General features: G+C 38.3%; 1 protein-coding gene across 5 annotated transcripts in view; it reads right to left on the bottom strand.

Annotated features, from left to right (window-relative positions):
- The window catches only part of LRRFIP2 (LRR binding FLII interacting protein 2), a 53,956-nt gene that overhangs the window by 20,311 nt on the left and 17,198 nt on the right, over positions 1 to 16,447 (bottom strand). For 2 of the 5 annotated variants that reach the window (XM_063129941.1, XM_063129958.1), the window contains exons 5-16: positions 16,178 to 16,231; positions 16,028 to 16,072; positions 15,291 to 15,359; positions 13,088 to 13,150; positions 11,431 to 11,505; positions 10,805 to 10,852; positions 10,680 to 10,724; positions 8,926 to 8,973; positions 8,762 to 8,818; positions 6,321 to 6,389; positions 3,597 to 3,710; positions 448 to 492 (exon numbers count right to left, since the gene is read on the bottom strand). In XM_063129941.1, the coding sequence (XP_062986011.1) occupies positions 448 to 492; positions 3,597 to 3,710; positions 6,321 to 6,389; positions 8,762 to 8,818; positions 8,926 to 8,973; positions 10,680 to 10,724; positions 10,805 to 10,852; positions 11,431 to 11,505; positions 13,088 to 13,150; positions 15,291 to 15,359; positions 16,028 to 16,072; positions 16,178 to 16,231 (732 nt within the window). The remainder of the gene's footprint in view (positions 1 to 447; positions 493 to 3,596; positions 3,711 to 6,320; positions 6,390 to 8,761; positions 8,819 to 8,925; positions 8,974 to 10,679; positions 10,725 to 10,804; positions 10,853 to 11,430; positions 11,506 to 13,087; positions 13,151 to 15,290; positions 15,360 to 16,027; positions 16,073 to 16,177; positions 16,232 to 16,447) is intronic. The other 3 variants (XM_063129967.1, XM_063129974.1, XM_063129950.1) reach the window with 2 other exon arrangements.

The raw sequence follows: 16,447 nt of genomic DNA, 5'->3' as shown, positions 1-16,447 counted from the left end.
TCTTTTCATGGAAATACATGACTAGAATTCCTATATAGTTAAATCCATCCATGTTTTTTGTGATTTTTTTCAGGTTTAATCCCTCTCTGCTTACCACACTCTTACAACAGCAGCTAAAATATACAGAACTTATTTTAAAGAAAAATCTTGCAAGCAGAGATGGCAAATGGGTTATAGGCTTGACTTGGCATTATCTATATGATATTCTGCCAAACGTATAGAAAATATAATGAAGATAATCAGCAATACATAGGGATGTTAGAGCACTGCTGGCTCAAGAAGCCCTGCTGTACACTGGCAAAGGTCCTAACATGCATATTTGAACTGGAACCAGTATGTAGAATTTTTATATACTTTAAAATTACCCATAATTTGAGACTCAAATCTGTTTAAAAACTCAGCCTCGTGTACTTCTAAAATAAAATACTTTTTAAAAAAACAACTCACCCTTATATATAAATCAGAATATGGCTTGTCACTCTTCTCTTCCAGCTGAAAAGATAAAGAAAAATATTATTAAATTTGAACCACTTTGAATTACAAACACGAATGACCAAATCCCTTTTCTTCCTAGAAACCAAGTCAGAACATTTGCAAAGGTTCCTCCTCACTTTTCTTCCCATGTGAATACTGAGGTTGTTTTTAATTCAGCAACATTTCAGAAGATCCCATACAAAATGTCCCATACAAAAACAATATCAGTCCCACAAATCGTACATGCTTGAATTGCAATATGTTGCAATACGCTGCTTCTAAGGCTAGCCTTTTGATAAATTCATTACCATGAAATGTTACAACACGAACTAATGCAGCAACCCTATACCGACTTACAAGTTAAATTACATGATTTCACTGATAACCTGGTATACCCAGTACTTTATCTGACAGCATAAAGTATTTAAAAAACTGTTTAGTGGCAAAGTACATATGGATGGTTTCATTTCATTCATTCTGTAATTAAATATCCATGATGACTCTCTCACATGTGTGGAATTTCATTCTCCCCAGATTGTAGGGTCAGGCAGAGCAGTTGGTTAAATCTATGTAAATACATACTTCAGGAATTCTGTAGATGCAATGTGTGAATTCTAATTACCATTCCTGACAGATACACAACTTGTAGTGGCATAGTTTGGAATGTTGGCTTTATTTTTTCTTGTGAGTTGAATTGTACCATTACATTATTCTCAAAGTATAAAACTTTTCACATCTGAGGGATACCTGGTTTCAACAATGAAAAAGCCAATTTTCATTTCATTTCATTTATTGCATTTTTATACCGCCCAATAGCCGAAGCTCTCTGGGCGGTTTACAAAAATTAGAACTACAACAATATTTAACAATATACTAATCAGCAACATCACAATAATACTCAAAAATACTTATATACTAAATACAAGTTCACAGCAAAACAAACCAGATAAAAAGTTAAAAAGAAAAGAAAGCTTGGTTGGAACAGCGTTTCTCCCCCTGAAGCAGCACCTCTCTTCAGCTCCAGCCTTGCTTTTAAAGCCTCCAGGTGGGGGGGGGGAGCAGGTGGAATAGCTCCACTGGCTACAGAGTTTCCTGGCTAGAGCAGCCAAAGGAAGAGTGCTGCTCTAGGAGCGATGCCGGGATTTTTAAAAAATTTTTTTGCAGGAATGGCTGATGGAATAGCATCGGGAAGACAGAGGGAGGAGAGAGGGTGTAGGAACAGTCAATCAAACGCTGCGTTGAGCTTTACTCTACTCCATGGGAGCCCACAATCACACAACGGTGGAGTTGGAACATGTTGTGTGGTACTTCCTAAAAACTCCACCGCTTAGTGGAGCTTTCACACTGTAGAAAAAAGTGTTTGAACTGAGCCTTAGTCTTTCCGCTTCCAGTAACCACCTTAATGCCTCCCAAAAGATATTCCCAAAGTGGCATTTCATGAAGCACAAGTGGGTGCCACCAGAAAGGGGCGGGAATCAACAATCCACACACAGCACGCACATGTCTCTTTTGATCCTGGTCACAATTTACAACTGTGTTTTGCCAGCAGCAGAAGGCAGGCCAAGGCTGGTGAAAAATCTATAATTATTCTGCCACACCACATGTCATGAATCTAACTGATCTTTCCATGACATTTTATTTCCATGAAGGAAAATAATTTCTAATAGAAGTTCTTTTGTACCATTCCAGTATGCTAAGCTAGTTTGATTAAACCAGTCAAAGTATTTGGTTTTTGAGCTTCTCAGACTGTATCAATCTTCTCCTGACAATAAGAACAACATAAAAAAAACATGCAGAAAGAGAGAGAACTGGGATTCTTAAAGGAAAGTATTTCCTCTCTCCTCCCAGCCTTTCCCTTCTCATTCATAAATTTATCCTAACAGCCTACCCTTAATCATGGTTAAAGAATTACAACACTGACCTCAACCATAATTAGGATTAATCTGGATTCACTATTAAGCAAAATTTTAAATTAGAGCTTAAAATATTAGCGCATGGAAGGAATACATGGCTAAAAGTTCAAGACTGTTATATCTGCACTCACCCCGTAAGTAGTATCCATTTTTGTCCAATATTCACTACATTAAAGATAACCCGTCATCCCTACAGAACCCCATTCAGGGGGAAAATATACTATGATAAATAAGAATTTGTTTTATATAGTAGAGGTACAAGTTTATAACTATCTCTTCGGTGGTGTAATTACTTTTAGTGATCTGAGGTCCAATAAAGTTAATTCCTTTGTACTAGCGATAACTACAACATGTACAATACACTACAGTTGAAATCTTCCCATGTTTTGAAATCATTAGAGTGCTACAGTGAATCTCATGTATTTCTGTGATTAATAGCATCACATAAGAAATTAAGAGACACATGCTGGATCAGACCATGGGTCCATCTAGTCCAGCACTCTGTTCACACAGTGGCCAACTAGATGTTGACCAAGAACTCACAAGCAGGGCACGGGTACAAAGGCACTCTCCTGCCCATGTTCCCAAGTAACTGGTGTACATAGGCTTACTACCTCTGATAATGGACACTATTTGCCACTGGATTTTTGACATACACAGGTAATCTTCAATACAATTTTAAAGTGTAAAAGTAATCTTCAATGGCATTTTAAAGTGTGCATGTATTATTTACAGAAGCGTCATGAAATACGTCTAAATGAGGCAACCCCATAATCAAACATTTTTCAATGCAAGTCTCAGACTTATTTAACTCAAACACTTTGCAATAGTATCACGTTTGCAGAAAAATCCTCTACCCAAACATGACCCTCTGTGTAGTATTTTCAATGGCCTGGAGGCGTTGCCATGGGGCAGGGAAGTCTGCTTCCTTCAGCTCAGTTACATGTGCCTAAATCAAGATCCAACTCCATACGTAGGTATTTTAAGAAGAGTAAAATACAAGAATTTAGCTATGAAAGTTAGATTCTGTTATTTCAAATAAATCACTTTTATATTATTTTGCACTGCTAGCAACAAAATGCAATATAAAATTATTTCTTTTTACTAAAACCAGAAAACATTATAGGATGCTCGTACTCTTCCCAAGAAAATGGACAGTCACTAGTAAACCAACAGCAGTGACATCAGCCCAATATCAAGCACACTCACACTGTTCATGTCTGGAATGCTGACATCATCCAAGTCAGAAACAATGCTTCCCCTACGATTAGAGCGGCTAAAATAATCAGCTGCAGTTTCACTATGATCAGAAAAGTCAGTTGACTTCAATGACAAAGACAACAGATAGAGAGAAAAATGACAGAATAAAACATTTGAGAAACATGAAATGAAATTTTGTTGTATTATACTTATTTTATCAAAATTGTTCTAGAAGAGATTTTGCTTTGAAGAATGATGTACCTCTCCTTTCTGCCTGGAAAAATTTAAGGACATTGATATGTAAATTATTTATTGCTACGTGTTTCAAGCTGTGTTCTGGAACCCTGGAATTTCACACTGAAAAGCAGCCATTACCAACCTTCCCAAGTAACATTACAGGACTCACTGCAATCCTAGGTAATCATTATGTTTACACGAAACTACCACCATGTGTCATCAAACACATGCAAGGCTGAAGTCAACTCCACGGAGGACTCTGATGGTACTGCTGTAAGTGTGGGTTTTTTTTCTTCAATTTGACCAGCTTCAGAGTTTTAACTGGCAAAATGAGGAAGATATTGTTACCCAATTTCGACCCTTTAGTGACAAACAAATCTAACACACATGCACACACCTCCCCGTTGCTATGCTAGGCTTTTGTCCCTTCTTTGGCATCAAACCCCTGCAGGTAGACACCCACCCAATTCACGTTGCTACTGGGGCATAAGCCCCACTCTTACTCATTCTAGTTAAATGACCTGTATATGCCCTTAAGCAACTTGACAGTCAGCTGTCATTGGCTCTGAATGCCTCTCCCTACTGGACTTCAAAACACCTCCCTGATCTGAAAGGCTACGATTGAAAAGGTTAATTTACATTGGGGCAATATGTTTAAAGGCACAGCACCTTTGGTGGTCACATTTAGCTGCATTTAAAGAACGCTGCTGAATATCAAATTTTGTCAATATAATCCAGGGCAAGATGGTTGCTGAGATTCTCAGAATTTTAAGCTTGCACTTTAGGCTAAACTTTTAAATGCCAAGGGCAGCTGTCCCCAACTGCGTGTTCTCAAGATATTTTAGATGACAGCTCACAGTATTCATGACCATTGGCCATGTTGGCTGGGGCTGTTGGGAGTTGAGAACATCTGGAGTGCATCAAACAGGGAAGAGTGGACTAAGGTAATCCACCTATGCTTTAGTGCACTACTTCTCCAAACTCATCTCTCCCCCACTCTCTATGCCGTTATCTTATTTACTCCACAAAACTCCCCAGGTTGCTCCTCTTGCTCCTTTCCACGTTTCCATATTTATTTATTTGCTCTGGCCTCAAAGATACATTTTAAAATCCTTTTTTCTCCATAGGGACAAAAATTTTAAAGTAATCAGTGTTGCACTTATATGTACCTCGAACTGTGTTTTTCAAATACAGCTCCTGCAGCTGAACATAACCAGAAGTGCTGAAGGAAAGGTGCCTACTCATATCACCACCTTCACTGCAAGAAGACTCCTCTTAGAGCACTAATCACTTAATTATTTTTACAAGCCATCTCTGTGCATGAAAAGCTATAAAATACAAGCCACCAACACTATCTTCCATGTAATAGATTTGCTGAATTACTACTGCTGAGATTCTTTGATTTATCTGCAGTTGTAAGACTCAAAACAATTTACGAAAAACACATTTTAATCATGTGTTTAATGATATAGAAGAGGAAATTAAATAATGATCCTATATATCAAGACAGTTCCATAGACAATGTCACTGCCACATCATACATGATTGATTTCCAACATGGATATATCACTTCTACACAGGAATATCTTTATGATGCTTTCATTACACTCTATTAATACTAGCAAAAATGCTTCAGCTTGCAATCCAAAAAAGGAATTACTCTCTAAAATAGAGAAAAGGGGGTGTGGGGCAGGGTTGGAGGGGATGCCCAAGTGGGAGGCCACTGTGGGGCGTTCCCCACTCCAGCACTAATGGGGAACCCTTTAATAAGTAGGCATTCAAGACCCATTCCCCCGTGGAATGGGTCTTAAATGCCCACATACCGAAGGGATCCCCATTCATGCCAGGATGGGCCTGCACCCTTTGGGAGTCCCCCCAATTGGGAATCCGCTGCCCCCACCACAAACTTACTTCCCCCAAAAAAGGGCTTTGCCCCAGTCTGTGTGAAGGATCCTTCTCACAGCTTGCCTTTTAAAGGCAAACTGTGAGAAGGATCCTTCTCCTAGACAGAGGGGGAAAATGATGGGGAAGTGTAGGGAAGTTTCGTGGGAACTAAAAAAAAGGAGACCTGACTGCGATTGGAACTGGAGGCAGGAAAGAGGACATGGGCAGCAGCTTGGTCAGGAACACAAATGGCGCTGGGCAAGTCTGGCAGGGTTTTTTGCTGCTCTTGCCGAACAACTTGCTGGCTAATGTCCTTTACCCACAAGGGGCTGGCAGACAAGACACCAACTCATCATGGGTAAAATAACCTTTACCGCAGACTGTGGGTTCCCAGTGATGGCTTATTTGGCAGAAATAAACCACCCTAGATAGGAAAAACAGCTCACATTCTAACCCATCGTGGCTTACTTGCAAAAAATAAGCCACTGTGGGTTAGCGTGTCATCTGAACCCAATCAACGTGAATACTAACACCTATTATTCATCTCAGGCCTATGAAACTCCCGGTGCTATAGTTGATAAAAACACATAACAACCATGCAACCCTGCTCACCACACTATCCCTCCGGCCTCGAACGGCACGATCAGAGGATGCAATGCTCCCTGATTCATCATCTGTAAACTATAAGATTCAAAGACAAGTAATTAACTAATTTACTATTATATAAACATTTGTTTGGACCCAGATTAAAGTACTGAACACAATGTTAACCATTCACAGCATGCTAAAATGTGTAAGCCGTTGCAACATGCTTAGAAAGAATACCTTCATGATGACTTGAGATCACCACTTTTGCTAGCAAAACGATCATCATGATGAATGAGCTGCATGCAGAGGTAGGCTTTAAAAGTACAAAGACCCAAGCCGATGTGAAGCAGTGCAACTCTGTGTACTCTGCACACAGAAAAACATTACATTCACAGTAGGATACCCATCACTGAGGACTGGACTGTGCAATATTAGGTAAATTGTAGGCTTTGGCCCCAGTTTTTCTAAGTGCAATGCTTTATTTATTTCCCTATTGGAGCAAATAGAAACTATTCAGTTGTACAAAAGCAAGTTAAGGAGCACATTTCAGGACACTATTGACTAAACCTATTCCCTATCCCATGGCCCATTACAGAGAATCAAATCTGCTCATATCTGCATAACATCCTGGTTTTCTGGGTACACTAGAGCCATGAATCCCAACCTGGTGCCCTCCAGATGTGTTGGACTACACCTGCCATCATCCCCATGCTGGGCAGGGATGATGGTAACTATATAGTTCAATACATTTGGAGGGCAGGTTGGGGAAGGCAGCTCTAGATATTAATAAAATGTTGGGAACTCTTATATTTTTGTGTGAATGCAAGAGAGATAACACACACACTCTACCTTACTGGATTGTTTTAAGAATTACAGAAATAAGGTGAAGTGCCCTGAGTTTTTAGTAAAGGTTAATGAAATAGACATGTGCGCATGCACGCACACACGCACTCTGTCTATCCTTTTACATAAATGCATGCATGCATACAACATAAACCTTTACTAAGAGCTCTGGACACTTTGCATATCTTAACTCAGTTATTCTTTTAACAGTCAGGTTTTGTTACAGTTTGTAACATAACCAGAGTGTAGGTGTTGGGCAGAGAGAGAGAGGGATTGAGATTTCCTATGGGCACCTAATGAATTCATGCTGAGTAGAAATCTGAACTTCTAGCTCAAACACTGTCCTTTTAACTGCTACAGCACAGCAGCTTCTTTCTCATTTATTGAGAACTTTTAAATGGGAGTTTCACTGAACAGTGAAGTGCTCCAAGAACTGATTACTGCAGGGCACCATGCTCATAGGCTCCTCCATGTTAGTTGATAAGCAGACCCTTGTGCGATAAAGCTAAGACATTCACGTATTTAGATGTTCACTTTTAAAGTACAAGTGACCTGCCCTTTCTGATATAATGTCCAAACAAAATGCATAGATCTTACTCTCAGCAATATTCATGAAATCCAGAGACTATGAAGGACAACAAAAAGACCAACAGAATAGACAGGATGGTCTGGTAGGTCAATTGTGCATGACAGAATGGGATGTCACACAAAATGTAAACAGTAACAATTAAAATTGTGTCCATCACCATTCTCTGTATGGATTTTTATCCATGCATGGGAAGATCCATGCAAGATACAATGGGGAAGCCAAACTATTACAGGGAACGGAAGGTTCTTACATGCCTCCCATATTCCCATCCAACCTTCCTTACTCTTGTTGATCAAGGAATACAAAGTCTGAACTCATGTTGATGGGATGGGCTTCACAGGATATAGAAAATGCACACCTCTTCTGTTCCTAGTAATGGTCCAGGGCACAGCCAACATATTACTGAAGATAGGGAAAACTATGTCCAATGGGAATCCCATTACATACAGGCTCTGAGTCTTCATGGGACAGGGTCATCCAGAGTGTTTAACTGGGAGGGAGAATGCATGGACACTGGAGGGTTTGCAAGAATAAATCTGAAAGTTACATGACAATTCCTGACATAATTTTATAGAAAAATAAAAGGTTGAGCATCAACCTTATATTAGTATAGTGTTTAATTGAAAAGCCAAAATGCCCTTTCTGCTCACCATAAACCTCTAAGCAAATTGATTCAAGAACAAGCAGGACACAGGTAAAACCACTAGAGGCAGCGACTTCTTCAACAACTGTATTTCTCTGTAGCATTTTGGTAATTTTGAGAGATATCTTCTGTCTAATACTGTTCACGTTTCTTGTTACATTACTCTACATTCAAAAGCCATGGTAGCAGAAGTAAACCTTTACACTGATTTCCACATTGTCAGCCAAAGCTGCTTATGTTTCTGATTAAACTTTTACATCACTTTCTGTAAAACAAATTAGAAATCTACAATCCATGCACTTATCAGTGGAGTGATTTCACACAAAACAGATCTACATAAGAGCATTAGTCAAAAGGGGAAATCTTTAAGACGTGCAGAAAACCTCTCACCACTGGACTACTTCGTGCTGAACTTGCTCTTGAAGAGTAATAGCTGTATTCAGAAGGCTAAAAACAAAGTTGTAAAAGGAAGGGAAGGGGAAATATTTGTTTTTTCTGCTACTTATCACAAAAATATATTTTGTAAAATGCAAAAGAAATCCCTGTAGACTTACAGTCCGATAACTATATGATTTATACAATCCGTCACCACATAATGATGCCTAAAGAACAGAGAAAGTAATGTTTGTAGTTACAGTATCGGAGAACGAGACAAATCATCTATGTGGTGTGTAAACATCCCACATCATTTAACAGGGCGGGACAATTATGTGGCCCAATTTCATTCAAGTTGAAAAATGGTTGAAAAGCAGAAACAGATGGAGTGATGGAAGTGGGGGAGGCCCTCTGCAAGCAATCAGTTCAGACCTCCGGTGAGAGTGTTCTGTCCCTTCTCCAGCAGCTTGCTAGGTGAGGAAGAAGAGAAAAAGGGGGGCATCAGAGTAAGAGGAAAGGGGGCATCAGGAAGAGAAAGAAAAGGGATGTTTCTGCCCCCATTCAGCTCTGACCCCAGACACTGCCAGCCTATGGCCCAACAGATTATCACCACGGGAATAAGATTTTCAACAGAAAATAAAAGTTCCCTATTTGTGGAATACAACCTCAACTTTATCAAATTCAAATACATATGCCTTTTCACTAAGTGGGATTTCTCTAATGGGAAATGTTGTTAGATTGCAAACTTGCAGGCACAGCCTGTCTTATTTTTAATACAGTGCCTAGAATATTTACTATTTAGTAGCAGCTGTATTCATCATATTCATCTGTTGTAAACCACCCAGAGAGCTTCAGCTATGGGGCGGTATATAAATGTAATAAATAAATAAATAAATATTGATATTTATGGATTAAATTATTGCTTTCAGCATCCATTTTTCATACCAGTCAAGGACTCTTCACAGCCAAAACCTAATAAGTTATAAGCTTCATTAATATAGCAATTAGTTGTTTTTTAAAAAATCCAAGTCAAAAATATTTACAATGAGAAACTGAATTGTGTAAATTAATCGATATATTTTTCAGTTTCAAAGACACAATTAATCTAACTCAAGCCAGTATCTTAAAACACCATAATCTATACCTAAAACACTATTTTATGCTTTTCCACCTCTTTGTTGAAACCTCTGAAGATTTTACAGTATCTCAAGCTGACTTTGCTTATCTTTCCAGAAAGTCTGTGAACAATCAAACCAAATCCAAGCACTAGCAATTTGTTCATTTCCCATGCACTGCTGCCATTAACTTGAAGCTTCAGTTATTGCTGAAGGCTTTATCGCTGGTATGGCTACTACCAGATCCCTTAGTGCATTGAAACACAGACAAGCTTTGAAAAGTCTAAAGCAAGTACTTGCTGGGTGTGGCCCTTCATTTGTACTTCATAAAATAAGCATTTACACTATGTCTACATGAGGTTGTCTTCATATAATTTCTAAGATAGCAGGAAAAAAACCCAGAGATAAAGTCTCAATGAGTTTGTGGAATGCCTATCTATGGTTAACTTTTCTGATTAGTCCCAAAGAATTAAAGGCCTGAGCAGGCTAGTTTGATGCAGCATAGATGTGTATGTGCAGGCTGGCAGCTCTATGCATTCAAATCTCCCACTGACAGCTCAATAGGAGAGATACTGATGAAGCTCACCAAGCACAAACGAAAACAGTGGAGACTAAAGTACACAAATACTTTTCATATGACAGAAAGGCATGAGTGTGCATACAGTTTGTCTTTCTTTCATATACATTTTAGATATTCTTCCCCTATATATTCTTGCATACTTAAGCCAAAAATTTCCCAAACAGAACACAACAATGCTCCAAGCCACAGTACCCTCAGAATGCAAGCTTAAGGCAACCATGCAGATCTGCATACGAACCAAACTGGCACTTCTTATCAAACCAGTGTTTACATCTGGAGACACCTACAGAGAAGAGCATTGCTTTTAGATTTACAAAACCTTATAATACCTAAATATAGACTATTATATCATACTCTACTAACCCTGTTACTCTTAGTTGTCGCCAAACGATCACTGTATAGAGAAGATGACTGTGACAAGAATAAGACACAGTATTACATTTGCTGTACAAATGAAGCACATTACTCATAATGTCTACACATACAAAACAAATGTTAGTATTGTCATAAAGTGACAGCATAAAAACAATGCAAAATGACCCCAAATGGCACCAAACTGGCACTGGGATATCATATTAAACATTTCTCTGGTCACTTAAAAGGCGTTTTCCAAACACCTGCACTTTTTAGCTGAATTAATTTTCTGCACAAACAGCTTTAAAATGGTTACCCATAATACAGAAATGTGTTGACTGTATTTTTTTAACAATACCAAACTCAGAACAGGAAGTCATACCACAAAAAGTTAAGTGAATGCAAGTTTTAATTCCTAAACCTAGCATTATTTCTAACCCATAATTTGATTTACACGGAATTAATCAATCTGAGACAAAAGAAAGCACCAAATATTTGACAATTTGTTAATCCAAATCATAATACCACAAAACAAGCAAAATGTTTGGGTTATGGTGATGTTAACTTTCATGCTCCAAGTCTCCAGTAAGAAAAAGGTTGTTCACTAAACTCAGTTAAAAAAAAACTTGACAAACCCGAGGATGGTAGGTAGGAAGCGGTTTGCTATGCTTAAGGCTGCTGTAATTTCGCTGGTCATGGTAAAATCCACTCTGTCAAAAAATATATTACAAAATTGTAAAAGGCATTCAGACACAAACTCGTAAAGTACCAAAATATTGATCTTTGCTCTAGTATTAAAGACATGATAAGTTTTAACACTCTGAAGTGCTAAAATAGAGCAAGAAGCTGTTTCTATACCCATATGCTCTATGTTACAAAATGATTCTCATATGCTACACACTTTCTAGGGGCAGCTGCTTTTAACAAATAAAAGTAGGTAAACTTTTTGAATTGACCTGTATTAATGTATACCAGATAAATATTTGGTTGTATGTATACATCTGGTAAACAGGAAAGTATTTTTCACTATATTTCAATATCTTTAAATAGTGAAATGGTTAACTTCACATTAACTGCTGAAAATATTTTTTTTAAAGTACACTAAACTGTTCAATGTGCAGTTTAGACTGAACAGCCATTTAAACCTGCACCAAGAGAAGTCATAAAATTTAATCAGTGACCCTCTATAAAAACAGTTATCCTAAAAATCAACAAACCCAAGTGTTCTCAAATTGTGTACAAATGTTTTCTAGAAATCAAGATATTTAAGCTATGTTGCAATAATTCAGTGAAGTGGTTTCAGATGTTTACTTAATTTCAAGTATCTGACCTTATATAGGCTGTTTTTCAATGGAATTTCAAGCACTCATTACTGAGGGGTTTAATCAACTACGTTCCTATTACTAGTGAGAACAAATACAAAACCGGGGGGGAGCTTTACTTTATGAGTTCAATATTAAGGTCAACAATTCAAAATGCCTTGGAAAAAAATTCAGAAAGGAACAACACATATATAAAAAGTCTAAGGCAAGATCTACACTACTGCTTTAGAGTGCTTTATAACAGTTTTGACAACTGCTGGGGCCCAGGACACACTCCATATACAGTTGTCAAAACTGTTATAAAGCGCTTTAAAGCAGTAGTGTAGATCCGGACTGATAAGAGAGCAATCCTAGGGCTCTGAGACAAGAGTCCGAGCTCCCTGCCCCCTCCTCCACCCCCTCACAGCCGGCACGGAGAGAACTGCGGTGGCGGCTTCTATGAGCTCACAAATATGAGTTCAGAGAGGAGGGAAAGGGTGTGTGCCAGTGAGCAGGGAGGGGAGGGACTGGGGAAGCAGGGATACAAGCTTCCCAAGCCTCCCCCTCCCCAAGGCCTCACCTAGATAGATGAATATACCTCTCTACTTAAATTGCAGAACAGGAGGCACAGTGCACCTCCTGCTCTGTTTTGGATACTCATAAGCCTCTATGTTCAGAGGCTTAAGAGTACCAAGGGCCGATCCAACAGGATTGCACCCTAAATGACAAACATGCTAGAAGATAGAGGGAAATAGGGGAAACTATTAGTTTCTCACCAGGGTTTTACAATCCCCAATCCCCACATTTTAACTCTGCCAGCTTAGCTGCCCTTGTATAATGTAGTCAAAGAGTTTGCCCAGTCAGCAAGATTTTTTTTCAGTTAGAAGAGGCACCTTATATAGCCAACATAATAAGCATATGTGAAAAATATTGTTTGTATAAAAGCTATGAAGAGGTAAAACTACAGCAGACCCTAATTGAAAACACTAACCAAAAGTTCTTTATGAGAGCTAGAAGACTTCTTTCCACCATGAGAATCCCCATAAGCATGACTCTGTTGAGTAAAAAATTAGAACTTTACAAACATCAAGAAGCAGTGGCAGCCTCAGAAAAAATTCTAAACCACCATGTGATCATTTAAACCATTTTCATTTTTGAAAATGAAAATTGAGCAAAACAAATAGATTAGCTTTGGACGATCTAGAATCTGCTTATTTTCCCTTTTGGGTATTGTTCAACACCACACATGAAGTTACTCCACATGCATTTCATATGTATTATCACAGTGTACCGGGCACAGAAATTATAGATGATACTTATCATTCCGTTTAATGATATGCAGAAAGCCCCTGACAGAGCTGATCTTTAAGGTACATAAGCAGAGAAGTCTGCCGTACCTCACTTCATAGACAACGATAGCCCATGGATTCAACAACCCATGGGTTGTCAGAGAAAAGTGTATGAAAGCAGGCATGACTTCCACTTATACTAAGCAACTCATGATCGGCTCCTTCATAGGTTGATGAGCATGACATTCAAACTTGGACTGCTGGGTTATTTAGGGGTTAAACAACCCAGCATTTAACCCAATAACAAACCATGGGTTAACCTGTTTACCGCAGGTAGCATGCCTGGTCTCTCCTGCTCGTGCATAACAGCCCATGGCCTGTCATTATGTTTGAATCAGATAACTATGTTACTGTGAATAGGAGCTGCGAAAAGGGGGTGGACCCTAGATTACCCTTAAAAAACTTGCTGGAGATTTGGAGAGGTGTGTAATAGGGTATGGGGGGAGGGTCAGTTCTACACTTCAAAACTTAGGGATCACCTTGTTAAGGGGGCCATCTGGTCCCCTTCTCCTGAGCTGTCAGTGGGTAATTGTGCACAAATTATCCACTGACAGCTCGGGAAAAGGGGACCAGATCGCCTCCTTAGCTAGGTGATACCCAGTGTTTTAAGTGTTGCACTAACACTTGGAGCCCCCCCGCTGCACTTCCATTGCACACTTCCCTGAGTTTCCAGCAAGTCATTTTAAGAGTGATCTAGGGTTAACCCTTTTTTCATAGCTCCAATTCACAGTAATCTGGGAGCCATCAAAAGGAGGTAGACTGGTTTTAAATCTCCCAACTGAATACATTTCTTCAGTGAGGCTTTCGATTATTTCTGTCTCTTTCCTGACAAATAAAAAAAAAAGTAACATCCTTTTGTTTCTTGAAGCTGCTTCTGCTAATTGATTTATTGCCCTTCTACAGAAAACACAAAGCGATGGAAACAATTTGTAAAAAAACAACAAAAAATTAAGTCACAACTTCATACATTAGAAGGCACAGCCACAGCGTTGCATTGCGGGTTATTATACAACTGGCGACCACGTAGGGGAGGGGGAGAAGCCACGATGGCTTCTTCCCCCTGCATGATTGTATGAACACAGTCTCTTTTGCACCTCATATCTTACATTGTAAATCTGCCGGTTAACCTTGCTTATTTTATAAAACAATTCTCTGTTATTAAGAGAAGTAAGAGGTTACTCATTCCTTTAACACCTATTAAATGTTATACCTGCTCCTTTCCAAATCAAATATAACTCTGAAATGGAATCATCTCATTCTTATTCAAATGCTTATACACATTCTTATACAAATTCTAGGAATGCAGAGAGAATGTGAATATTTTGTATATCTAGTCTTCCCATAATCACACAATTTTTAGTAAAAGAAAAAGAAATTGTTAGAATCCAAATGCAGGAGCTGAAATAAAAGAACCACACAAACCAATATAGGTAAAATTACCAATCAGAGATAAAGAATTCCTATTTGTATTACATATAATATAGATCACACAGAGAGAGACATGCTTTTTAAAACACATTTTGTAGACACTGGTATTTGCCATAGGCCTTCAAAGATTCTATTGGATATAAATAAAAATATAACCCCTACCTGCCTCCATCTCATTTTTAAAAAGTTAAACTAATCCTTGCCCGTTCACAACTCATGAAACAAATGCTGGCCTTAAGGACTGTGATTTTAATCGCCATGGAGTTTTGTTGTTTTTCTCTGACTCCTCCCTACAAAGTTCTCACTTAACACGTTGAGCTTCCAAGATTTATTAAAATATTTTCCCATCACTATTTCTTATTAGTGCACACAAGTGTTATGTGAACAAACCACAGCATGCTCATCTGGACTACGCACCACAAGATCTCTCCTCCTGGAAGTACTTGTTCTGCTCCTGTGTGACCCACTGACATCAGTGGAGGGACTCTTAAGAATGGAATTGTAGAAAATTATGAATCTCAAAAGTAAAATTCACTGCAAAAAACATTGCTTTATGGACATTTTTATTTCTTGGTTTTCTAGTGAAATTTCATAGTATTTTAGCTTTACGTTAATCTAATACATCATGCTTTTGGTTGTAATTCTCATATTTCTAGTTCTCATATTTATTAACATAATGCATTTCAACACTGAAATGCAATTAACATCAATGGTTTGATTGGAAAAGGAGTGGAGAACTTGGACTCCAGCTCTCATCAGTCCCAACCAGCATGGCCAATAGTCAGAGATGATGGGAGTAATAGCCCAATAACATCTCTATTTCACTGGTACTCTGTTCTCTTTCTCAATCATTCTTCCCTAAACAGACACACATTCTACTGGCAAAGTCTTGACATTAAAAGACATTTAGATCTCAGATGAATCGGTGTACATCATTACATCAGAGACAGGAATCTTTTGAACTTCAAAGTTTTCCCCCTAAAGTTTATTTCATAAAAACATATTCTCCTATTGTAGGCATTTTCTTTGAAGCTTTTAAAACATTCTATACCTTCTGTTTGCTTGTTTTAAAGGAAAAATCAAAGAAACACATTCCACATGCGTATAAATGAAAACTTTATGAACTTTATCAAAGGCAAATTTTAAGTACTAACCCTGTGACTACCAGTACTTCGACTGGACACCAAGTCATCAGCTCCCTAGTCACAAAATTGAAACAAAAATAAGGTGACACTTTTTTTTCCTTCTTTTTATCTTTTTATGGAACAGAAAAAAAACCTATGACTTTAGAGGCTAGTACAAACCAGATATGATTGCCGGTTGGACCGGTGTGAATATCTAGCCTTCTCTGAATCATCCTAAGAAGAGAAATACCAGACACTGTTATTTAAGAAAGAGGAAAAATAGGAAGAGAAGTCCAGAACAAAACAAAACAATAACACTAGTATTTTTAACTTGTGAAAATTACTGAACTACTGTTCACACAAGTCTGATTCTTCTTCCATGTACCTTATGGGAGCCTACCTTGTTTTTCAATGTGTTATCAGTTCATCTAAATACATTCCAGATTACCC

This window comes from Elgaria multicarinata, chromosome 1 (genome assembly GCF_023053635.1).
Source record: "Elgaria multicarinata webbii isolate HBS135686 ecotype San Diego chromosome 1, rElgMul1.1.pri, whole genome shotgun sequence".
NCBI classification, from domain to species: Eukaryota; Metazoa; Chordata; class Lepidosauria; order Squamata; family Anguidae; genus Elgaria; species Elgaria multicarinata.
The sequence above is the reverse complement of the archived record's forward strand: the minus strand, read 5'-3'. Positions and strand labels throughout refer to the sequence as shown.